Source organism: Vipera ursinii (genome assembly GCF_947247035.1).
Source record: "Vipera ursinii genome assembly, chromosome: 13".
Lineage (NCBI taxonomy): Eukaryota > Metazoa > Chordata > Lepidosauria > Squamata > Viperidae > Vipera > Vipera ursinii.
The window spans coordinates 10509111-10533219 of NC_139526.1; the positions used below are offsets into that span (position 1 = coordinate 10509111).

Consider the following 24109-nt stretch of genomic DNA (forward strand, 5'->3'; position numbering starts at 1 on the left):
CCATCGTGCTTTGCGGCGGCAGGCGACGCCAGGAGGCCGTTAAGAGCCGCTCGCGCCGGGGGCAGGCTCGCGCCGGGCCTCCCTCCCTCTCTCTCTTTCCCCCCCCTTCCCCGCCGTTTCCAAGGAGACGCGAGAGGCCCTCCGCCGCCGCCATGTCGGCCCAGGCCCAGATGCGAGCGCTGCTCGACCAGCTGATGGGCACGGCCCGGGACGGTGAGTTGTGGCGGGCGAGGCGGGGGCCTGCAGGAAGGAAGGAAGGAAGGCCGCGCGCCTCGGGCCCGGCGTGGACGGTTTCGAGGCGAGGCCTGGACGAGGCGACCCGCCGCCTCCCCCCCCCTCTTTTCGTCGCCCTTCGCTTCGCGTCGCCCCCTCCCTTCCCCCCCCCACGTCCCCCTTTGGCTCCCTTTGCTTGGCACGACGAGGTGTTTTTCCGCCCCTGAGGGGGACAGGCAGCTGTCGCTTCTCTGTGCGACCTCCCCCCGCCATATATATCTCTATCTCTATCTATATTATCATTATTATATATTATTATTTTGGGGAGGGGGAAGATATATATACATATACATACACATACATACATATATCCCCTTCCATGGGGTCGCGATGGGTCGGACACGACTTTGCAGCTAACAACAACAACAATACACACACACATATATACATATATACATACATATACATATACACATACACACACACACATACACATATATACACATATACACATACACACACACACATATACACATATATACACACATACACATACACACACATACACACACACACACACATATATATATATATATATATATATATATATATATATATATATATATATCCATATCCCCCTCCCCAAAATAATAATACCACACAGGTAAGCAGTGCTGTTAATTCTGGGGTTCCCCTGAGGATTAAGCCCTGAGGGCCTTCTGGGCTGGGGAAGGCTGTGTGAGAGGGAGGATCAGCCCCCCCTCCAGCCCTTCCTTTTTTTAAGAATTGGAAAAAAAGAAGGAAGAAAAAAGATTATTTGTTTTTATGTTGTCATTTGGGGCTTTGTTATTTCACAGGGTAGCTGGTTTGAGCCCTGGCTGTTGGTTCTGGGGGGGGGGTTGGGGGGGGCTGAAACCCTGCTCAGCCTAAAATGCCAGCCTGGGGTTTGATCTGCATCCCCAGCTAACTAAATCGAAGAAATAAATAGAAGTAGTAAAATTGTCTTCTTCCGGGAGGGGGGGGAAAAAAAGAGAGAGGAAAAGTCACCTTATGAGGGAGATGGATGTGTAACCCATCCATCCGTCCATCAATCAATCAAGGCTCCTGGTTGCGGTAGGGGGATGTATAACTTGCAAAGAGGAAGGGCCCCTCTTGCTGCTTGACTTGGCCTTAAACGTGCCAGCTAAGCAGAGCTTCCAAATCCAGAGGCAGTGTATGCACAGGTAGTCCTCTGCTTATGACCACAATTGAGCCCAGAATTTCTATTGCTAAGCGAGACAGTTGTTCATAAAAGTTGCCCCGTTTTACGACCTTTCTTTGCCACGCTTGTGAAGTGAATCACTGCAGTTATTGAATTAGTAACACGGGTCGTTAAGTGAATCTGGCTTCCCCAGGGTCTTTGCTTGTCAGAAGGTCGCAAAGGGGGATCACGGGATCCGCCAACCCTGATAAAGATGAGCCAGTTGCCAAGTACCTGAGATTTGGTCACGTAACCCTGGGGAGGCTGCTGCAGTTGTAAGTGCGAAAAAGGGTTGTAAGTCCTAAGTGCCCTTATGACTTCAGCCAGTCTCACTCAAGGAATGGTTGTAAGTTGAGGACTACCTGTATGGTGAAATGTTGGAGGGGGAGGAAAGATCGGGGAGGGCTACTGTCTCAGCGCCCCTTCTGATGCCCTTTCCAGCAGGCATTGTGGCAACAGAATACCCAGAAATGGACTTTAGCCTTTGGCAAAGTTCTTGTTTAGTTATTCAGGCCATCTTTAGCAAAAGGAAATGAATTACAATAGCAAAACAAAGCCAGCTGAAAGGCAAACCAGTCGGGCCGGTTTGGCAGGGCAGCAGCCTGGCCAGCGCAGCATCAGTCCTAGTAACATGGGTGACAAAATGATCTTCAGAGCAGCTCCTGGTGACAGGTGCTCAAGCAGGATAGACAAGTCCCTGACACCTGCGTCATCGCATCTTCTTGCTACCCGAGTCCAGCTACCTGCTCAAGCAGGTGGTAGGGTTCTTGATGTAACACCTGATGCCTGGAAACATCTGTTCAGTAATATAAAACATGGGTACAGATGGTATGTGGGGGACAATCGAGCTTTGGAAGTAACATAAGATTTGGTCTATGCTGTACATTTATAGGACTTTCTGGAAAGCATTGGCAGGGAATACATTTTACACTAATTTTTTATAACTTGGACAATTGGAGCTGCCTATGAAACATAAGGCTTTACACCCCAGATACGTCGGCTAGAGCTCTGCATCATGAGTTGAAAGCCTGACTTTTCTGGTTTTAAATGGTGAGGCTTTTCTTTTGTAGACTCGCCTGTAGACATAACGCTTTGTGTGTAAAAACACGAAGGTAGGCCTGTTCTGCATGGAAACAGGACTTGTAGTATGTGCCCTGGAGAAAAAAAACAACATATATTTCCCCTTAAAAAGCTGTGCATTCCTGACAAGGTTTGTATCTGCTTCCCTACTGGAAATCGGCAACTGAAAGTCTGGCACATTTGCAAAACCCCACAGATAACTTTTTGCACTTGGTTTCGTAAATGAATAAAGTGCTCGTTCATTCTTTGTGTATTTGAGTTGTTTTTTTTAATTGCTTCCCATATTTTTATTTCATACAAACTGAACAATTGTGGCCCCTCTATTTTATTTATAAAGGTTCAGTGTATCTTTGCCTGCCTACATCAATCTGCAAGGGAGTTGCAGAAAAGCCTCATGTTCATCGAGCCGTGAGTCACAACCAATTTTTAAAGCTGTTATAACAAAAAAAAAAGTGTTTGCTGCTTTTTTTTCACAAGTAACTTTAAAAGTATAGTTTAGAAAAGAAGGAAAGAGAGAAAAAAAACATTTTCAGTAGACACAACCGGATGCTTGCAAATCCTGATCTATAGTCATACACAGACTAGCTTTTTAAGAACAATTGTCACATACCATTACCACTTTGCCTTTACTTTTTATGTATCATTCCCCTGACTTCCTTACTGCAGGTTTGGGCAAGAAAACTTTTCCTTTAAAACTTTTCAACAGAGGGCATAAAATTCTGCAGCTGAGGTCTTGAAGAATGCAGATGGGTATAGTATGTGTTGGAGCTCGCAGTGTGTATCAACTAACTTTTTTTTTTTTTGCTTGTTTTAAATGGCTCCCAAATGAGGGTGGGAAAGGGGAGGCATAAGATAATCACCACTTTTTAGAGAACATTCCGGTGGCCTTTAAGACATTCAATATGTGTTAATACGTATGAATCAGCAGTATTTAATGAAAAGACACTTGATTCATAAATGGCTGCCTAGTAAAATTTCTTGAGTGTGATTCACGGCCTTCAGCTAAAATGGGTTTTGGTTTTCCGAACCTTTGTTTTCTTTGTAGAAAAGATCTTTTGTGGTCTGGACCCAGATTGTGTATATTTATGTTAATATCTGACTATGGATGTAATTATGGTCAACACCATACTTAGTAAGTGGTGCACATGATATGAAATGCTGTGCATAGTTTGATTCTCAGCTGTGAAAGAAAAAAAAATCTAACGCTTTTATAATTTTCTGATCGGTTCTGGGGTTCGTGAATGATTTTTATCTGCGTAATGAGGCAAAATTAAACGTACCGTGTAATTTACCGTGCTTCATCAACATGTAACAACATTTCATATTTGTAACCACAAATGAATTTCAGGAGATGAAACCAGGCAAAGGGTGAAGTTTACAGATGAACGGGTCTGCAAGAGCCATCTTCTGGACTGTTGTCCTCACGATATCTTGGCAGGAACGGTAAGTCCTCTTACCCCACTCATCTTGAGGGTCACTCTTTTATGTCAGCATTCATTCCTCAGCCAGCTCCCTTCAGTATATTTAATTGCCACTCCCCAGATTTCCCAGTAGAGAGAGGCACAGGCACATCCTCCACTTACGACCGCAATTGAGCCCAAAATTTCTGTTGCTAAGCGAGACAGTTAAGTGAGTTTCCCCTCCATTGTATGACTCTTCTTGCCACAGTTAAGTGGCTGCGGTTTCTCCATTGGGATCACATGACCCTGGGACAGACACTGCAGCCATGGTAAAATAGGATCCAGTTGCCAAGCTCATGGATTTTGATCACGTGACCATGGGGATGTTGCGCTGGTCGTAAAGTGAGAAAACCGGTCATAACTCACTTTTTTCAGTGCCAGAAGCAGATATGCAGCCCTTTGTAATACGATGTCATTTGTTTGGGTCACATGAAGCTTTTCGGGTCATTTTCAAAAGTGGTTCTCTATATTTATCTAGTGCTCTAATTAGATGATCTGTATTCACCCCAAAAGAACTCTAAAATTGTGCTGTATGATCCTGTATTTTATAAGCATTGAGACTTCCTGGTATGTTTATGGCTGTTTTGCAATGGCATATCCAAACTGTACAATGATCTTTGGGATAGGAAACAAGTTGAGCAGCTGATATATCATTGTAATTGATTCATTTGCTAATCGTTAGTTGTTTTATGTTTTGCTTATGGTAATATGCTGGATTTTCAGATGATATTGTCTCCTATCCTTCCCCCCCCCCCCCTTCAATAGCGTATGGACCTTGGAGAGTGCACAAAGATTCATGATTTGGCGCTGAGAGCAGATTATGAGATTGCCAGTAAAGAGAGAGACCTGTTCTTTGAGCTGGATGTAAGTGTTCTACGTTTTAAGAATAAGAAACGGATTCAAGCAGCTGTTTGATATCTCTGTTGTGTACCATTATTGCAGTAGGCATAAGTGCTGTGTCGCCTGGGCAAAACATTGAGCAGGTTCATGGCTGTTAGATTGTTACTTAAGGTTACACCCTTTATTGTAACGAGCTGAACAAAAGAGGTAGTCATTTACAACTAAATTAGGCTAGGAAGCTCCAAGGGCTATTTCTGCAGAGTGAAAACAGTGCAAATTATCCTGTGCTTGTCCCAGGCTGCAGTTTTTTCAGTCTGGCAGAGCTGTTAACGCGTTAACCTCTAGCATATGTCACGGCAAGTGTTGGTAACCCAAAATGCTTTGGTTCTGTATGGACCGGTTGCAGATCAACCCCTGCTCCACAGAAGAGTGGGGACTACAGGAAGTCATCAACTTAACGACCGCAATTGAGTCCCAAATTTCTGTTGTTAGGTGAAACATTTGTTCAATGAGTTTTGCCCCATTTTACGACTTTTCTTGCCACAGTTTTTAAGTGAGTTACTGCAGTTGTCAACACGGCTGTTAATGAATCGGGCTTCCCCACTGACTTTGCTTGTCAGGAGGTCACAAAAGATGATCGTCTCTCTCTCTCTCTCTCTCTCTCTCTCTCTCACACACACACACACACACACACACACACACACAGAGAGAGAGAGAGAGAGAGAGAGAGAGAGAGAGAGAGAGGGAACGAACACAGCAACGATCATAAAAATCAACCAGTTCCCATGTGTCCGAATGTTGATCACGTGACCATGGGGATGCTGCTGCGGCCGTAGTTGTGAAAAAACGGCCATGAGTAACTTTTCAGTGCTGTTACAACTTTGAACAGTCCTTAAATGAACGGTTGCAAGTCGAGGACTATCTGTACTGATGCGGTAGTTCATCCTGCTCCTACGTTTAGCCTCTTCAGATTCCAAATAGTATGATTTAAAAGTTGGTTTTTCCATGTCAACTTTGGAGAGTGACTGAATCCTTTAAAAGCTAAACTTTGACCTAAGTGTGTTCAAACCCCTTCCCTTTCTATTCCCTTTCTAAACCGATACTATAAAGTTGTAATAATGGGGCTGCAACATTGTTAGGTTATTGTTTCAGGTGTGAGGGAAAGTTTCATAAGCAACATCTCCACTTCTTCAGAAGAAAATCTCTTGTTTCCATCTCTTTAATTTTTTTTTTGAAGTGACTTGTTGACAAGACAAGTAAAGAGAAATTCATCTCACGAGATGATTTTTATAAGAATAATATAAACCTATTTAAAAAAAAGTTACACATAGATGTTATCATCTGTACAAATATGAAAAAATGTCTAATCATTTATACATTGAAAATATTAATAATTATATTTGTTTAAGGTTGAAGAAGGAGAATACAATTGGGAGAAAGGAAGATCAAAGAAATATATTACTTAATATACCAATTATGGAATTATCAATATCAATCCTTCTTCTTGTGCCATATCCGCTATCACACGTTGGCGGTCGTGTTGGCGATCCTGTTATCAGCGGCCGCACAAAAAAGTGCTGAGTTTTGTCCAAACCAGTCCCTTAGATTTTGAAGTTATGATGTTCTTCTGCCTGGAGAACCATTATTGACTGTTAATTATTATTGTGTTTTTTTCCCCAAATATATAAACCAAGAGAACACGCTCTACACCAGGCACTGGAGATGGTTATTGCGAAAAACCAATAAAATATTTTTTAAAAAAAGAAGTAAAGAGAAATAAGGCTCTGCATTGAAGAGAAGCATTTTCAAATTGGGCCTTTCACGCCGCCTTCATCCCTTGATTTTTTTCACTGAAATAAGGATGTGTAAGGAGTGGCTTTCTGACGTTGGCACTGTGTGTTTCTATACAAACAGGCGATGGATCACTTGGAATCTTTCATTGCTGAGTGTGATAGAAGAACGGAACTGGCTAAAAAACGACTTGCAGAAACCCAGGAGGAGATTAGCGCTGAAGTGGCTGCAAAGGTATTTCTCGTGCAATTGTGCTCTTGGTAAAATGCCAAGATTTGAAATTCACAAATTAACTGGCTGTTGTGCAAGGCTTCTGGTGGTTATCTATACCAAGGTGGCATGTCAGCAACTGCTCTGCCCAAACAAGCAAAGCCCCATCTGTGGGATGCAGGCAGCACACAAAAGCACGCACCCTCCGGTCTGCGGGAAAACCGGTCCCTGGTGCCCCAAAGGTTGGGGACCTCTGATCTATACAGTTGATTGGGCAAAACCCATCTAGGTGGTCTTAGGGATCCTGTAGATTCATACATTGCTTTAGTGGCAGTCTAGGCTCAACATCTGTGTGAAGACATCTGAGATAACAAAGAGCTGGAAATATAGATGTTGTAAGCACGAAGTCCCTCTTCAAGCCACTTTGAAATTCCTTTAGAAAGATAGAATTTAGATTTAAAGGTCAAATAAAGAGCATAGCTGCTGTTTAGTATTTACATTAGGGATAATGTTCGTTTATCCATGAGACTGTGTGGAGAATTGCTTATCTGTTCTGTTCATGCTTCACGTGCTAAATAAATAAACCAAGCACGTGTGCTTTTACATTATATAATAATGGCTTTACTTACCAGTCACTTTTGTCTCATGGCTTTCTGCCAGTGCTAAAATTCATTACAAATGCAGTGGTTGAAGCAGGAGATTATAAATGAACGTGGTTTCTCTTAAGCCTGTTTCATGCCAGAACTTCTAAACATAAAATACCTTCCACGTGGGATGTGTGATGCTACCCTGAGTCCTTTCAAAGTTGCAGTCGGTTTTAAACAGTTAATGTGACAGAAGATTATTAGGGTGTGATCCTGTGAATCACATTTAAGATAGATTAGATGGATTTTTGTTTAACTTAAACTAAAATTGGTTTGATTTGATTTTAAGTCCTTGACCTAGCTGTTATTTTGATATGGATCGCGTGACATGGCATTCCAGGTTTAGGAATGGCACTAAGCCCTAAAAAGGGGATATATTCCTCCTTGGATGATTAAAAAAAAATCCACTTGCTTGGAAGTACGACCAACATCCATTTGTGGGTTTGATTGTTGTCACTGGGGGGTTATTGAGGGGGGGGAGTTAACTGCTTTAATTGTTTTTATATTGGGTTCTTACCTTTGTAAGCTGCCCTGGAGTCACTGAGAGTGAGCCATATAAATTTTCTTCCATCAAATAAATGACCCCGAACCCACGTCTGTTCTTTAGGCAGAGAAAGTGCACGAACTCAACGAGGACATTGGGAAGCTTTTGGCTAAAGCTGAGCAGCTAGGAGCTGAAGGGAATGTGGATGAATCCCAGAAGATCCTGATGGAAGTGGACAAAGTCCGGGCAAAGAAGAAAGAAGCGGAGGTTTGTTCTTTCTGAGCTGAAGATGCAGATTTACTGCTTGGATTTAACTGCTTTTTAAGCTTAGGATATAACTAACCAAGCGAAACGGCGTTCCCTCTATCGAAAAACAGAGAAGGAAATTGTAACGTTTATCTTCCTTTTTGCCTAATGCAGCTTACTATATTAGATGGGTGTCACTAGTGTTATTTGTGAGGTGTTGCAATTAGGAAGGTAATAATGAGTCGTTGGCTAGGGTGGGGACAAGGAAGTCAGAAAGGTGAGCGATGGGAGTTTTAATTTTAACCTATTTCTGATCTTTGGTAGGAGGAATACCGCAATTCTATGCCTGCATCCAGTTTCCAGCAACAGAAGCTGCGTGTTTGTGAGGTTTGTTCTGCATACCTCGGTCTCCATGACAACGATCGTCGCCTGGCTGATCATTTTGGAGGCAAATTGCATTTGGGCTTCATTCAGATCCGTGAGAAATTGGACCAGTTGCGGGTAAGGGCTGTAGTTACTCAGGGGTAAAGTACTTTTGTATGAAAAGAGCCTTAAAAATCACTCTGGACAGTTTTAATTTTAACAATTGGATAGACACTATATTGGTTTAGGTCAGGGGTAGGCAACCTTGGCTCTTTTATGACTCGTGGACTTCAACTCCCAGAATTCCTGAGCCAGCCTGGCTCAGCTTGGAAACCTCTCCCTTTCCTCTCAGCATGGCTGGCTCAGGAATTCTGGGAGTTGAAGTCCACGAGTCATAAAAGAGCCAAGGTTGCCTACACCTGGTCTAGGTAAATCAGTGTTTGAACTGTCTCTTGTTCTTTAAAACTTAGAACAGGTGAATAGCCTATGTCAGACAATCCTACAGAGTAGGGATAGTTTCACGTTCACACGATTAAGTTCATGTGTGTGCGCAAAACTTGATTTTTCTCTCCTTTTCTCTGCTAAGTAAAATTCTTAATACTGTAATGTATGTGTGAAATGACCTCATTGGTGTGAGGTGTTTTATGTAGCTGCATGGTTGTCATTAAGTAAACAGGCTTGTGTGAGTCAGATTTGTTTATTAGGGTTAACAAATTTGACCCTCCTATTTAATTTTGTTGCCTTTGTCCATGACATAAATCCATAGGTTGAAATCAGAAACTTGTCGTTATCGACAGGGAAGTCTATTGTTCTTCTAAATTTTATATACTTCTCATTTTAAGGGGTAACTTAAGATGTTGTATATAAAACCAACACTTTGTCAGTCCATAAACTTGTAAAATCAGTGTGTGGCTGATGTTCCTGTCACTGCCTTGCCTTCAGTTTTCGACACTGCAGTCTGAGGCATCATGTTCTTTCCTGGTAAAGAAATTAAAGACTAATCAGGGTTACATTAATGTTGGTATCAGAATTCTAGTCTCTAGATTCTGATCTTCTAGTATTCTGAGGTTTTTTTTGGGGGGGGTTCCTCAAAAACAGGCGTTTCTCATAGGATCATTTTCTTCATGCTTGAGTATTTGATATTTTGGCGAATTATTCTCACATGGGTGGTTTTTTTCTTCCGCTTCTGCCTTGATATTAATATGTTGCCTGTTTCACGTGAAATCTCTGCAACTTCCTCATAATTTGCTTATCGGTTGTTCGGTAAAGGTTTTAATCTGGAAGCTGTCGGTGGGAACATTGATTATGCTTATTGAGATTTGTGGACCCAATACATCAGAAATACATCAGGACTTGATACTTGATATGCAGTCAGATAGCAGTCTTCAAGTGGTTTTTACCTATTAACTACTTGGTGTTGCTTTTAAGTAGCTGTATTTTTTCTAATCATCTTTTAGTTGCTGCTTTTAAGCCTAATGTGTCACTTAAATAGAGACATCCTAATGGGAGAGGATGATGTCACCAACTGTCTTTGAATGACTCTTCCTTGCTCTTTGCTGGAATCCTTTTGATGTAGAGCCCAATTACATTTGACAACATTTCTTGTCTGGCTCTAGAAAACCGTAGCTGAAAAGCAGGAGAAGAGAAATCAAGACCGCTTGAGAAGGAGAGAAGAGAGAGAGCGAGAAGAACGTGTGGGACAACGGTGAGGAGAAGCGCCCGGTTTCCTGACACAGTGACATAAGAGGTCTTCTGGTGTGCTAAGACCTCACAGAAGCGGCACAGTTGGACCTGGGCTGTGTTTGGTTCCCCAGGCAGTGCAAACCTATGTTGGTGCCTTTTTTGGCCCTCTGAAATCAGCAGAATTTGGAAGCGGGAAGAAGAACGTAAAAGTTCGAACAGTAGAATAGCAGGGCTGCTCGATAGAAGGTGAAAAGTATGGAGTCGACATCTGTTTCTTTACTGTTTAGAATTTGGAATCCCCTGCCAAATTCATTCTCGGCCCTTTCAGCATATTACCTGCTAGGGTCTTAGAGCAAAGGCTCCTGCTTCATCAGAACAGCCTCCTAACTGTGCTTGCATACTGTCTCCAGCTCCTCCTCCTAAATCAGTGCTGTTCCTTTTTTTCTAGATCTGGATCAAGAAACCGAGATCGCAGAAGGTAAGAAAGATAGTTATGTGTGTGAGTGAAGGGTGCGTGCGTGTGTGTGTGTGTCTTGAGTGTTTTTGAGCACCTCGTCGGCCCAAATATGGGTGAAATCTTTTGCCTGTATCAGCCCAAACTAGGGCCATCCACAGGCAGCAAGTCACAACTGCGACAATTGTTTGTATTAAATAAATTTGGATTGCTGACTGATGAGAGCAAAGAAGCTTGAAATAGCTATCTCTCTCTCTCTCTCTCTCTCTCTCTCTCTCTCTCTCACACACACACACACACACACACACACACACACACAGACTCTGAGGTGATGGTCTTCAAATGAGCTTGACAGCTTTTGGCAGCTCTCCATTTACTGCTTTTCTCCAGTCCCCAAAGCAAGAAGAGTCCCCCAAACCTTCCTAGTCGGTTACTATTTCTCCCTGTTGTAGGACTCGCCTGTTAAATTGCCATTGAATTGAGCTACATTGGGTTGGCACCCTTGCTGTTCGCTTTTTATAAATTACGATGGCTTTTTGATATATAGAATTAACATTGAGTTGCTCAATAGCTTGGTGATTTCCTTTGGCAGTCTTTTAGAACAGAAATTGTCTACAATGTTTAGGACACACAAACACTGTATTGTGAACTGTATTGCTTTATGTGACTAGCAATTTAACTACATGGGTTTTAGCATAGCAATAGTTCTCAACTAATTTGAATGGGTTTTTTTTCTTGGTCTAACCTGCCCACAGGCAATTGAAAGGGCACATGAGGCCTTTAGTACAGTCACCCACAAAGGCTAGGTAGCCTCACCTGAAAAGGATTTTCAATTCCATAACCCAGTGCACTCCGTTATTTAGAATGCTGCACAGATCCACTGCAAATGCTGTCATGTTGGCATAAAAAAAATCCCCTTTTAGCAGAGAGGAAGAGCAAAAATCATTTTTAGCTGGCACTTTGGAGAAAAACTCCACAGAGAATCTCTCAGATAGAATGATTTAATTTTTCTTGAATTTATAGGGGTTTTTTTATGTGGAGACAGTGCATAACAAAGAATGCAGTTCTTGTATGATGCAGTGGAAGCTACAAACGCATTGGCTTCAAATTCTGCAGAGTTGTAAAATATCTGGAGGGATATCAACAAGCAATTGGAATACCATTTTGCAAAATTTTAGTTGTAACCTCTTTGGACATAATGTCTCATATGTACATTCCAATGGTTTTCTTGTAGAAGTCTTTGTATAATTGTGGTTCACATGCATAGAGTCATCCAGAAATACTATTAAGGCAGAGCTAAAAGGGCACGGAGTTAAAAACTAAGCCCTTCTATTCTGTCATTAATTTATGTGGACTCTTAATCTGAAAATCATTTGACTCATTGCTTACTAAAGGCCAACTGTTAAAGAGGCTATTAATTATTTAATTTGTATATTGCTGAATGCCGTAAGAGAATAAAGGGGAAAGAATAGAATCTGGTTTTCCGTGAACTTAACGGTATTGTTCCTTAAGGATGGCCTTTTCATCCATATCAAAGCACTCTTAATTCAGTGGTACCTCGGTACTCATCATTTATTGGTTCTGGGAGCTGCGGTGAGTACCAAAAACGATGAGTACCAAACATTTTTTTTCTCACAAGGAATAATTTAGTGAGTCACAAGGCAGCTGACAAATTGTCATGTCAAAATGCATTGAGTACCAAATTCAGTGAGGTTTCAAAGCAGTTGAGTACCAAGGGACTGTTTGATACGGCGGGACTGAATTGTTTTCCATCTTCCCGCTGCAGATCGCGATCCCGAGAGCGGAGGCGACGACGTTCCCGCTCCCTTTCCCGCGAGAAGCGAAAATCCCGTTCCAAGTCTCGGGAACGAGAGAGGCACCGACGCCACCGCAGCCGTTCCGGAAGCCATAGTCGGGGTCACCGACGTGGATCCAGAGACAGGACTTCCAAGCATAAGTATGGCCAGCCTTTTCTCACTGCTGCTTGGAGGGAAGACTCTTTTTTGCGTGGAGTTTAGCCAGAGGAAAGATGTTAAAAGTTGAAAGGAAACCAGGATACATTTAGAAATAATAATGCCAGTTTCCAAGCCCGCCCGCCTGCCCTCCACCCCCACCCCCACCCCCCAGGGGAACATGTTGGATTAAAAAGCCTGGTTGTCAAAATGCAAAGAAGCAGGGAAGGCCGAACTCTTGTTTTCTCCTTTGTGAATAGACTAGAATATGCAGAGATTTCATCCTTGTGAAAGACCACAAGCTCCAGCAGCCATTTTGAACTCTTTTGCCAGACCTGCAAATCCCGTTTTCCCCAGTGTAAGAGAAGACTTCCTTGCTTCTTCGAACCACTTTTCGTTTCTGCTAAAGGCATGCTGTTCACTTAGTGAGTAAAAGATGTGTTGCTATCAGGAAGGTGTTTGGTAGCCTTTCTAAAAATGTTCAGATAGGGGTGTACATGGATGCACAAAACTGGCCCAAACTGGTGGTCTTTTACACAGAAATTAACTAATGATCTGATACCAGTTTTATCCTATTTAGGAACAACAACAAAAAAGGATCCTTATATTGGATTTAGTTTTTAGTTTGCACCTAGTAATTCTGTTTAATACTTGCCATTCTATCCCTTATAGAAGGAAAAGTTTAAGAGAAGTAATTTATTCCCCGCGTACAAGTTGACCACACGCCTTTGAAAATCTGATTTATCTAATGATAAAGTGGATTTATAACCTCACCTGTTGGAAGAATGAGTGAAAATAGAGAATATTTATCCCTTTTCTTTGCACAGAAAGGAGGATTGGAAACTAGAGATATTATAAAATGTGTGGAAACTATTAACTCATGGTTGAGATACTAAATTCGTTTTTTAAATCTGTCTTAAACATGAACATTAAAGAAAAGAAGTTTGGACAATTAGGAAATGAGGAAGACCCTGTAATTACTATTACTCTAAAGAGCAGGTAAGGGAAGACTTCAGAAAACTCGAATGTGCTATAGCTCATAAAGTGCCCCCCCCTTCCCCAGGGGGAAGAATTGCATGGAGAATTATTTTCTGGAAAAATGGGAAATGCCAGAAACCTGGAGAGAAGAAAGATTGTAAAACTTCCTATTTCTTTTAAACAATCATCTGCTGCAATTTCTTAAAAATTCAGCGCCTTCGAAAGAAACAGTATCTGGCAAGTGCAAAAGTAGATATGAGAGGTCTTGGATAAAGGAATCGTGACATTTATGGATGTGGGACTGTTCCTCTCTTTTTTGTTTTATTTGCAATAGAGATGTAAGTTAATTTTGCATTCCAGAACTCCGAAAGCTTTAGTCAAAGACTGGAGTTGTTGGCGGGAGGGGGCCCCTCGTTTTAATTTCATGGAGGACTCCTTCTCAGATAAAGCTTTTGGGACACAATTTGGGGAACAGAAAATATCTTTGTCTTGAGCGTAGGTCCACAGCAGCTTCAATGTAATGAGCCAGAGGAATAATTAAAAACAAGTAATTCTGTATCCTGTAAAGCCGTCTTCTCCTTTAAGATACCCTTCATATGCTAAGCTAGAGAGGATGAGATTTATCCTAATTCATTTGGAGGCCCATCCTGCTGGAGAAGAGACTGTTTGATGAAATTGAATTCAGACTAGGGTCCTGTAAGTTGCAAAAGTACAATTTCGAGTACCAGTAGTCCTCAACTTAACAACCATTTGTTTAGTGACCATTTGAAATTACAGCCGGGCTGGCAAAAGTGACCTGCAGCCGGTCTTCGGACTTAACGACTTGTCACAGCATCTCCACAGTCACAATTCAGGCGCTTGGCAACCAGCATGCATTTAATGACAGTTGCAGCGTTCTGGGGTCTTGTGGTTGTCATTTTGAGATCTCCCCTGCTTGTTTCCAGCAAAAGGAAACCAGATTTGCTTAACAACCCCGTGACTCATTTAACAACTCCAGTGATTTCTTTAAAAACCTTGGTGGAAAAAGGTTGTAAAATTGGGCATGACTCGCTGAACAACCGCCTTGCCTAGCGGGGGGAAATTGCTGGTCGCAGTTGTCGTAAACCGAGGACTGCTTTCACACCTTGTGTCCTCCCACCTCTTAGCAGCTGAAAGAGGGCACATTCCAACTGCATGTGATAAACCAGGGTTGAGAGAAAATGGAGGTTGCCAGATCAGTGGAATTATCCAGGCTTCTCACCTGCCTCCCATTTCATAGACTGAAGCCGGCCGTCAGGCTGGTGTACCCGTTGGCTAGTGCTAACTTGCGTTAGCGAGTCACATGCGCTGAAGAAGGACTCCTAACCACCTTTGGAATTCCTGACACTCTTATTTTTCTTCCTGTCTTTTTCCCTCCTCTGTTTGAGCACTAACATGATGGTTTGTGCTTTTCTCTGGGTGGCAGTGTGGATTGGACTCAGAAGGAGAGGGCAAGTGAATTTTATTATCGTAAGGGGAGAGAGGTTGGGCCAGTCATAAAACTGTCTTGCCTAACGATTCCTTGACCAGGCCATCCTTGGAGAGCTCCTTTGGGTAAGTTTAAGGTCAAGAGGGGAAACTTCTAATACTATAGCATAGCATTGGTTCCTGTGAAGAGCCGTTGAAGGAGAACGGTGTCTGCTCACCTGTCTTTGGAGATTCTCAGCCATCCAGGTCATAGTTGTCTCAAAGTTGCCCCTTTTCCCCCCCTCCTTCAGAAGGCACCTGGACTGATGTGTTTTTTTTGTTTTTTGTTTTTTTGAGGAGGAAGAAAACGTTTCGCTTCTCATCCAGGAAGCTGCATCAGTTGAACTGATGAAGCTTCTTGGATCAGAAGCGAAACTTCTTCTTTTTCCTCAAAAAACGGTCCAGTTGCCTTTCGAAGCATTTAAAAAAAAAGGCATCTTTGAGACAGTGTCTGGTACAGATTGGAATTTAAAATGCGTAGCAGAGAACAAATAATAGTACGGTTAGGTTGAAGAAATTGAACAATGGGTGATAATGTATAGAGTGTCGTAAAATTCCTTTGTGTTTGTTGTGAGGCAGAGTAGGAAAAACCTCGATGCTGATGTCACCGTCAAATCTTAGGATATGAATGAATTTAAAACAAGATTGAATTATGTTTAGTTCTTCTGCCAGGCTGGCTGGTGGTCCCAAGCAGTCACAGGAGCCAATTTCTTAATTAAATTACCAAATCTCGCGTTGGAAAAGATTATGACGCTCCATTCTGTTCAGGTTCTAAGGCTTTTTTTCATGCTTCTCCTTATTGCCAGTTTTTTTTTTTAATTTCCTGAACGGGAGGGTGGCTCCTCGATAAAAGCAGTAAAGATGTATGTCCACTTTTCGGTGACCGTTTTAAGGAATTTGCTTTCGGCTCCCTCCATTGCTACAAAGCTGGAGGAGTGGGATTGATTTATATTAGTGATTCAAGGCCAATACCCTCTGAATGGCATTCTTGCCATGCTAGGAGAATTTCATAGTTTTAAGAATTGATGTCCTTTTAAATCTGGATTTTAACGCATTCCGTTAAGGGATTAAAAAAAAAACAGCTATACCTGTGAGGAACCTTAATTCTATTTGGAGGGCCCTTCTGTGATTCACCTCTTCTTTTGTTCTGCCTGGCCATTCCTTTGGGGATGATGTACTGCATTTCAAAAAAAAAAATATCCTTTGAATTCTTATCCTTTGAGACCAAGTTTAGATAGCTTGTGCTGAACGAGGATTCATCACCTCTTCCTTGCCTGTCCGGAAAAGTGGTTTTCTTTCCCACCAACTAGCCAGCTCCAGAAAGGAAAACTTGACAAGAGAAATCTACGGTTCCTCCTCCTCCTCCTGGCCACTTTTGCTGTATACGTGTAGTTTTGAACTGTGGTGCCTTCGTAGTGGCTCCTTGCTAACGTTGCTCACTTTTGTTACTTCAGATCCTCTAGGGATCGGTCTTCAAGAGAGAAATCTCGGGACCGGGAGAAGAAAGAGAAGAGTTCGTCGGAACGACGGCACGAGAGCACCAATGGCAAATCTCGCTCCAAGAGGTCGGAGGAAAGGGAAGCCGGCGAGATCTGAGCGCCCGGCGCCAGGCCCTCCTTGTACTGTAAATAAGTCTTGAGAAGCATTCTACACGGCCCGAGTCTCTCATTTATATTAACGGAAGACAGCAGCACGCCCTTTTTGTAGTTCTGAATTTCTATCGTTTCTGCAGCTAGCAATGACAGTTCCCTGCCATTGACCGACCCTTTGTTTTTATTAAGCCCAAAGAGACCCAGCAGCCAGGGATCCACCCAGATTATAATACCTTAGAAGCAGAATGCAGCTGCTGGAAAGCAATCCTACAAGAAGGATTGCGATCTGCTTTCAAAACAAAACAAAAAAACTTATCCTCGCCTGCTCACTTTAAAGCATCGCTTTGCATTTCTATAGCCAAGTGAAGTTTGTACCCCGACTGAAAGAATCTCAGAGGCGCTGGTGCCTTTGGCCTCTCTTGTAAACCCCTTTCATTTTGGGGTTTCCCGTTCCGTGTTCCAAACATTCAACTCTTGTGATAAACAAGTCTAATTGACCTGCACCCTTGTTGAAATGTGGGGACAATTGCTTCAACTGGATAGGTTTTTTTGTTTTGTTTTTTAGGGTAATTGTATCTGTAGTCTGGTGAAGTTAACACGGCATTCTGATTTAAATGATAATTGGGTTATTTTTTTTGCTCAGTGCTTTGTTCTTCAGCGTAGTTTTTCACAGCTTGCCTATTCTTCAGCCTATTCATATATATATATATATATATATATATTTTACACCAAACCTCACTTTGGAAAGGATGTTGGTTCGTGAGTTTGGTTCACATGTCCCGGTTTGTCACCTAACAAGGAACCTCATCAAAGACGCTGTTGAGAGGTGTCCTTCCTGGACAGATGATCCCTGGAAATCTTATTTGGTCAACAACTTGGTCTAGTGCTGGACTTAGGAGCTGCACTTTCCGTGATAAACTAAGCATTGGTTGGTAAGAAATGGGTGAGACGACGGACCGTAATCTGCTATTGCTATGATCTGCTTAAAAGTGACAGCAGCTGAATTTTTAACAAATGACCACTGACAGCTGATCAAAGTTAACAGCAAGCACCCCAAGTCTGTTAAATTGGGGGAAACGTTAGTGTGCCACTTATCTCTTCCCTTTTGCCCCTTCTGGGCTTCATCCCCCAAATTGGAGAGCTTTAACAGAATTGTCCTAATCCTAATGCCGAGTTTTGAGTTTCCTCTTTTGCTCTCACTGCTATATTTTTCCTGATAGAGCAACGGAGGCCCGGATCTTTGTGCATAGTGTTGCATGGGTAGAAGCAGAGACATTTGCTGTGAGAAGGTGGCCCCACCTCAGAGTCAGAGTCGAGAGAGAGAGATGCCATTGGAACAGCTTGTTCCCAGGAATTTTAAATCTAAACTAGCTCATTCCCAGGAATTTTAAATCTCACCACACACCTGGACAGCTTGATGGGTCCAGGAAAAGAAACTGGCGAGCCGAATCACGCGAAGTGTACAAAGCATTAGGAATCCATCCCTTCCGTGAGGATTTTTATGTTCGGTATTTGCAGCTGAGCAGTTTGATCTGTAACGGCCCATCTTCCCCTCCCCACCCCTAATGTTCTCCCCCTCCCTCCCATGTCTTTTGAGGAGTTTTGGTCTAAGTAACAAGATGTAAGTCAAGTGCTGTTGTCCTGCCAGTCTGATTCACATTAAAAGCTTATCTTTGTGACTTGGCGTGCTCGATGATCTATTTGAGGGTCATATCAATGTTTAAAATGTCTTGAAAAAAACAAGGTCCTAACCACATTAGCGTAAGAGTAAGAGAAATCTACTGAAGCTTGCTCTGGGGCGATACGACGAGTATCTCTAGCCCACAAGATGCTCTCTGTATTTACACATTCCTGAATTGTAAACCCTTGATAGAATGCCGAGTATTTCTGTAGTATTTATAACACGGACCAGCCGTAAAAATGGGCTGTCGGTCTGCAGTACCGTATAGAACAGCTTCAGCTAACCTCCGTATCACGGGTGTGCAACCTTGGCAACTTTGAAGACCTGTGGACTTGCAACTGCCAGAATTCTACAGCCAGCCAGTTGGCTGGGGGATTCTGGGAGTTGAAGTCCACGGGTTTTAAAGTTGCCAAGATTGGACCGCCCCTGAGTTTTAAGAGTTGGAAGGAGAAAGCTACGACTTCATCTGAAAAACGTAAAAAAATCCAGTTTTCTGGTTCCCGCCTAAAAACACACGTTAACACAAGCTTTAATATGCTTTTTGTTTGTTTGGAGGATGAATTAATCATCCCACTTCAATTAGATTGGGAAGCGTCCTGGCATGTTAGTTTCCATTAAATTCTGTTTGAAGAGGAATCCTTTTGTTTGTATTGTTGCTCATCGTGGGCATCACCCAAGTCTGCTACTCCGTGCTAGCAGCTCTTGCCCCAGAGGTCTTCTCATTGGGCCATACTAGGTATTTACTATAAGGCTCCTGAAAATAACCAGTGCTCCGAATTGATTTGGGCATATTCAGAGCATATTGGTTCATCTTGATTTTGGTGACACATTGTTTTGTCCAGATGAGATTGGGGCTGATTTTAAAAATCATGTCACATGATGGAATCTGACTGATCTTTCAAATGAGCTCAAATTTTTTTGTCTGGACTTCATTAGCTGCTATTACTACAAATTTGATTGATGGTTAAGGGCAGCCAGTCTCCTAAAATTACCAAATAAGTTCATATGGAAGTAAAACTGAATACTTGCTGGCTTTTATTTTGTGTTTTAAACCACTGAATATTTCACTGTTGCTATGAAGTTTCAGAAGCAGCATAGTGTAACATTGCCTTCGAACACTGAGATAGTGTAATAAAAATTGGTGCACATGTACTTACAGTGAGAATCTCTAAAGTTCATAGAATTTATATCATCAACTGTAATCCTCTTGTTTAGTGCAAGAATCTGTTCAAACTTTGTGGCAATTTCCTTTTCTTTTCTTTTCTTTTCTTTTCTTTTCTTTTCTTTTCTTTTCTTTTCTTTTCAGAGAAGGGGATCCGACCCTTGGTTTGGAAGTAGTTCGTTATTGGTTTGCGCCCCACTCTTTACAGAGATGATACACAAATGTAGCTTTTTCTCTCAGAAGACACTTGTATTTTTGATAACTGTATCCAGGATTGTGTTTGTTTGGCTTATATTTTCCCTTTCCTCCCATAATCAGTTTGTTTACTGGGAGCAATAGAGAGGAAGGCAGGGGAAAAGATGTATTTTGTTAAAAAAAAAAGTAGTAGTAAGAATGTATAGGTGGGATTCAAGTAGTTAATTAACATTTTTAAAGGCCTGGAAGGATTCTGTATGAACATCTTTTCTTTTTAAAAATCTTATAAGTTCCAGCATTGAGGATTATTTTTATTTTATTTTATTTTAATTCCATTTATATCCCGCCCTTCTCCGAAGACTCAGGGCGGCTTACAAGCTTAGCAGTAGCCTTCATTCTATGTATATGCCTGCTTATTAGGGCTTTCACACACACCCCAAGCGGCATTATTACAAAGTCAGCTTAATTGCCCCCAACAATCTGGGTCCTCATTTTACCTACCTCGGAAGGATGGAAGGCTGAGTCAACCTTGATTAGCACAAGCCCTAGAGCTCAAAGGAGCTTATAATCTTGTACATTCAACTTTTTACATTCAGCTACTGAGCATTTTACTCATATTCTGTGTTTAGCAGATATCAGATGGGTACATCATTAGTGTCTGTAAGGGAAGATTTGATATGATCTAGATTGATTCTGTTTCTTAATTTGACTGACAGGGAGTAGCCAGATGTGGGCTTTTCAACCATTCAGCTGAATTTTGGGTTCATGTGTTGCCTGCTATGTAACTGATTCTCAAACACGCCTGAAGAGTGATTAAAACCTTGTCGGGACTGCCGTGATTTTTCCATTCATCCTACCACTGCTTGGTTGGATCTTAATTCACACTTGTTCTCCAGCTCGGAAGCTGCTCTCCTCCTTTTCTGACCCTGTGCCCAGGACAGGTCAGGAGATGGTTCTGAGAAGAGCTCGTTCTATGAATAGGAGCTTCTCTTGACTCCCTCGTACGGAGTGAGTCATGTTCCTTCTGAGTGTCAAACCAAGAGACACCAGGAACCTCAGTGGTGTTTTGAGTCTACTAGGAAAGTAAGTCTCTCATCCAGTGAAATCTGGTTCAGAATCCTTCCAGCTTGTACCTGAGAGAGAGACCTCATTTCCTGACTTCCTTGGAATTTATTTTTTATTTTTTTTATTTTAATTCCATTTATATCCCGCCCTTCTCCGAAGACTCAGGGCGGCTTACAAGCTTAGCAGTAGCCTTCATTCTATGTATATGCCTGCTTGTTAGGGCTTTCATACATCCCCCAAGCGGCATTATTACAAAGTCAGCTTAATTGCCCCCAACAATCTGGGTCCTCATTTTACCTACCTCGGGAGGATGGAAGGCTGAGTCAACCTTGAGCCTGGTGGGATGCGAACTTGCACTAATTGCAGGCAGCTTGTGTTACTTAAGGAGGCATTAGCCCACTGCTCCACCAAGGCTCCGGATTGACCAGGCTAATCTGCACAATTGCCTGTTGCACCCTAGTCTCCTGCTTTAAATCCAAAGGATGGGGGTGGGGGAAACAGGCTAGACTAGAATTCCTCGTAAAAAATATTGGAACAGAATCGGTTCAAACCATTTGGACGTCCACCGTAAGAGCCTCTTCAGCTCAGTGCCCCCCAGCCCTTTTAACGCCCAACGGTATTACATTGGATTTCGAGCGTGCTTCTTGGCCTTGACTAGGGATGGCCCGAACAGCTCAATGCAGCTGGAGATCCACCAGTATGATTTGCAGCAACAGAAATTGGTCTCTGGTGTTCCAGCAGGTGGCATTCAAGCCTCTATTATGTCTTATCAGGTGCAAAGTGGCATCCCAGTCTTAATATGCTTTATCATAACCCTATATATGGCCGTCTGTCTTACGGCATAATATATTAGAAAAGGTATATATAATGTAAGATTGTTTTGATCAGCCCAGATGGAGACATCGGTAATGTTACCTTCCCCCTAGTTGGCTTCTCAGTAGTTCCTTGGATAGACCATGGTTGGCTGGAGTCAACCTGACAAGCCAAGGCAAAGCACATTGTAACTCATTGCGATGAGTCTCAAACGTCCAGTTACATTTACAGCAAGCAGCTAAAATTTGTAGAACTTAGTTTATGTGTGGCCTTGTCACCAGAAGTCAAGAAGGAACCAACCAGCAGGGGGGAAAAACAAAAACAGAATGGTATATATGTGGCCTTAATTTGCTAAATAAGAATCTCCATTTCTTCAGAAGGAAAGGTTGGGGGAGAAGCTACTTAAAACAATTCTTAACTTGGATAGATGTTATTTATGGAATTAATGCATGTATAATCTCTGCTTTTCAGTACAAATAAATCTTCAGGGTGGTTTATGAAACAGCAGATGACCAAGTAAAAAAAAATGAATGAGACGTAAGCCACAATTACAAACTTCAGAATTGTTCTAAATGGGGCCCACATTTATTTGTGAAATGAGCCAGTAGTCCTAAAGAGATTTGGGTGGGGAGGATTTAAGCTGCTACCTGGCACATCTCTGAAAACAGCTTCAAAGCAAGCATGCGGGATTCATACGTGTCCATCAGTTCATAAATGGCCTCTCGTGGAAAAATGGCATCTGAACCCTCCAGCCATTTTAGCACCTATTCTGCTGGGAAATTTGTGTGGAGCGAATGGAAGGTAGTTCTCTCATCCAGATTCAAAACAGGAATCCCTGGATTTGTGGCCGTGTTAAAACTTAAAAGTTTGCCTCAGTTTAAAACTTACATAACTTGACATTTTGTCGCTTGAGGATAAATCCCTCCTGCGCCGCTTGTAGCATTGTGGGTGAAAATTTTATTTCCTCTTTTATTTGAAGAAAAGAAAGGAATAAAACATCTGCTTTCTGAAGAGATTGCTCTTAGCGACCAGCAGAGGAACTAATTTCTTCAGCCTCACATAAAACACCCACCCACTGAATACAGTAAGTTTGTGCTCTGGACCTCAGTCCTCGAAATCAAATCTATACATCTGTTAAGTTTCTTTCAAAGATGCCGGATCCAGCCCTGTAAATCCACCATTGTAGAGAGTCAACCTGATGAACTTAATGAAAAGATGCAGAAATCCAAGCAGAAGGTGGGGCTGTAATGGTTTTCAAGTCCATAACAATATTTAAAAGCAGCCCAGAAAAACATCCCCCATCCCCAACAACACACAATTCACTGGAGTATAAGTGTGTGGGGGGGGAAGGTCCTCACAATCAGAATGGCAAGATTCTGTTCATACAACCAAGTCAATAAAAAATAGTCTTCCCGTAGAGCTGATTTCCTGATAACTGCTTTCTCTTATAACCCGCCCCCAAAGGAAGAAACCCACCCTCTGATTTATTCAGTGGGGTTTTCCCAGCCCTCCAGCGTCTGCACACGGACTGTAAATTTCTTGGATTTTACCCCACATTCACAACAGTCCTATGGTGTTTTTTGACGTTACAGATAACACACCTGAACATGGTTTTAATAAGGTTATGTAACTGGCAGCGATCAGTTACCTGATTGTAGGCCTTGTTGATGACACTTCGTTTCTGGTCTCTCCTAAACTCAATCAAACTGGGCGGCTGATTTGAAAGTATTCAGGGTTTATTTCCCCCCCCCTTGCTTTGTTATAGAAGTGACATGTCATAAAACATCCCTGCCTTCTCTTCTTTAAATGTGGTTTTCTGCTTCCTGTCTACAGGCCGAATTGATGCGAGACCTCTCATGCCACAAGTCTGTAACCATCTGAGCAAAGTGACAAGGAGACAGAAGATAGTTGACCTAGGTTGCACGGAGGGAGGGATGGATGGATGGATGATTGGTTGGTTGGATGGATGGATATACAGATAATCTTGGAGGGGAGGGAGTGTTTGTATGAGAGAGAGAAAGAAGAAAGACAAGGAAAGAAAAAGGAAGCAAGGAAGGAAGGGACCTAGGATGAATGAGCAAACATTTTCAGAGTACACAATATTCAAGACAGTTTGACTTCAAATGCATTGCTTTTTAAAGATCAATGTCAACCTTGAATTGAGTGACGTTCTCAGTTCAAATGACGACTGGGCAAGCTGCAAACCTCTAACTCCCTTTTTTTGGAAATATGAATGCACTCCAGAAAACTGAAGGAGCCATTTCTCGTCATTTTAAAACAGGAAGTTGATGGAAACTGTAGCATAAGGTCTAAAATAAACTTCCCACAATATTTTTTTTTTAAAAAAAACTACTTCACCCACTTGGGAGATGCGGTTTCATCTACTTTGTGGCCTTCAACAGTTGCTGACCGAAGGCTGACACCCTGGTTCAGTCCAGAATTATTTGGTTAAAATGTCCATATACAGTTGCAGAATAA

At 42.2% G+C, this 24109-nt stretch overlaps 2 protein-coding genes across 18 annotated transcripts in view; both read left to right on the forward strand.

The window, feature by feature from the left end:
- Positions 1-23890, forward strand: LUC7L (LUC7 like). Of its 17 annotated transcripts, none has more exons than XM_083373014.1 (13): positions 2-213; positions 3882-3976; positions 4759-4857; positions 6748-6858; positions 8086-8229; positions 8533-8709; positions 10188-10276; positions 10703-10732; positions 12495-12665; positions 12994-13085; positions 13596-13659; positions 16578-16747; positions 17936-21938. In XM_083373014.1, the coding sequence occupies exons 1-12, from the start codon at positions 153-155 to the stop codon at positions 16717-16719; spliced, it is 1275 nt and encodes a 424-aa protein (XP_083229140.1). In that variant the 5' UTR covers positions 2-152; the 3' UTR covers positions 16720-16747; positions 17936-21938. The 17 variants fall into 17 exon arrangements, 11 of the variants coding, with proteins under 11 accessions (XP_083229145.1, XP_083229140.1, XP_083229143.1 ...); XM_083373017.1 differs by lacking the exon at positions 17936-21938 and adding an exon at positions 15083-15210 and having other exon boundaries at positions 16578-16770; XR_014493702.1 differs by lacking the exon at positions 17936-21938 and adding an exon at positions 13333-13445 and having other exon boundaries at positions 4-213; positions 12994-13018; positions 16578-16624.
- Positions 22620-24109, forward strand: part of NLRC3 (NLR family CARD domain containing 3) — a 32967-nt gene continuing 31477 nt past the window's right edge. The window contains exon 1 of the mRNA XM_083372987.1: positions 22620-22715. The gene's annotated coding sequence lies outside the window, so the exon portion shown is untranslated. The remainder of the gene's footprint in view (positions 22716-24109) is intronic.

Bases quoted from the DNA above. Each gene is read 5' to 3' on its own strand.
- LUC7L (XM_083373009.1), top strand. From the start codon at position 153: ATGTCGGCCCAGGCCCAGATGCGAGCGCTGCTCGACCAGCTGATGGGC. The intron at 3,977-4,758 runs GTAAGTCCTCTT...CCCCTTCAATAG, and splicing joins ACGATATCTTGGCAGGAACG to CGTATGGACCTTGGAGAGTG. The intron at 10,733-12,494 runs GTAAGAAAGATA...TTCCCGCTGCAG, and splicing joins AGAAACCGAGATCGCAGAAG to ATCGCGATCCCGAGAGCGGA.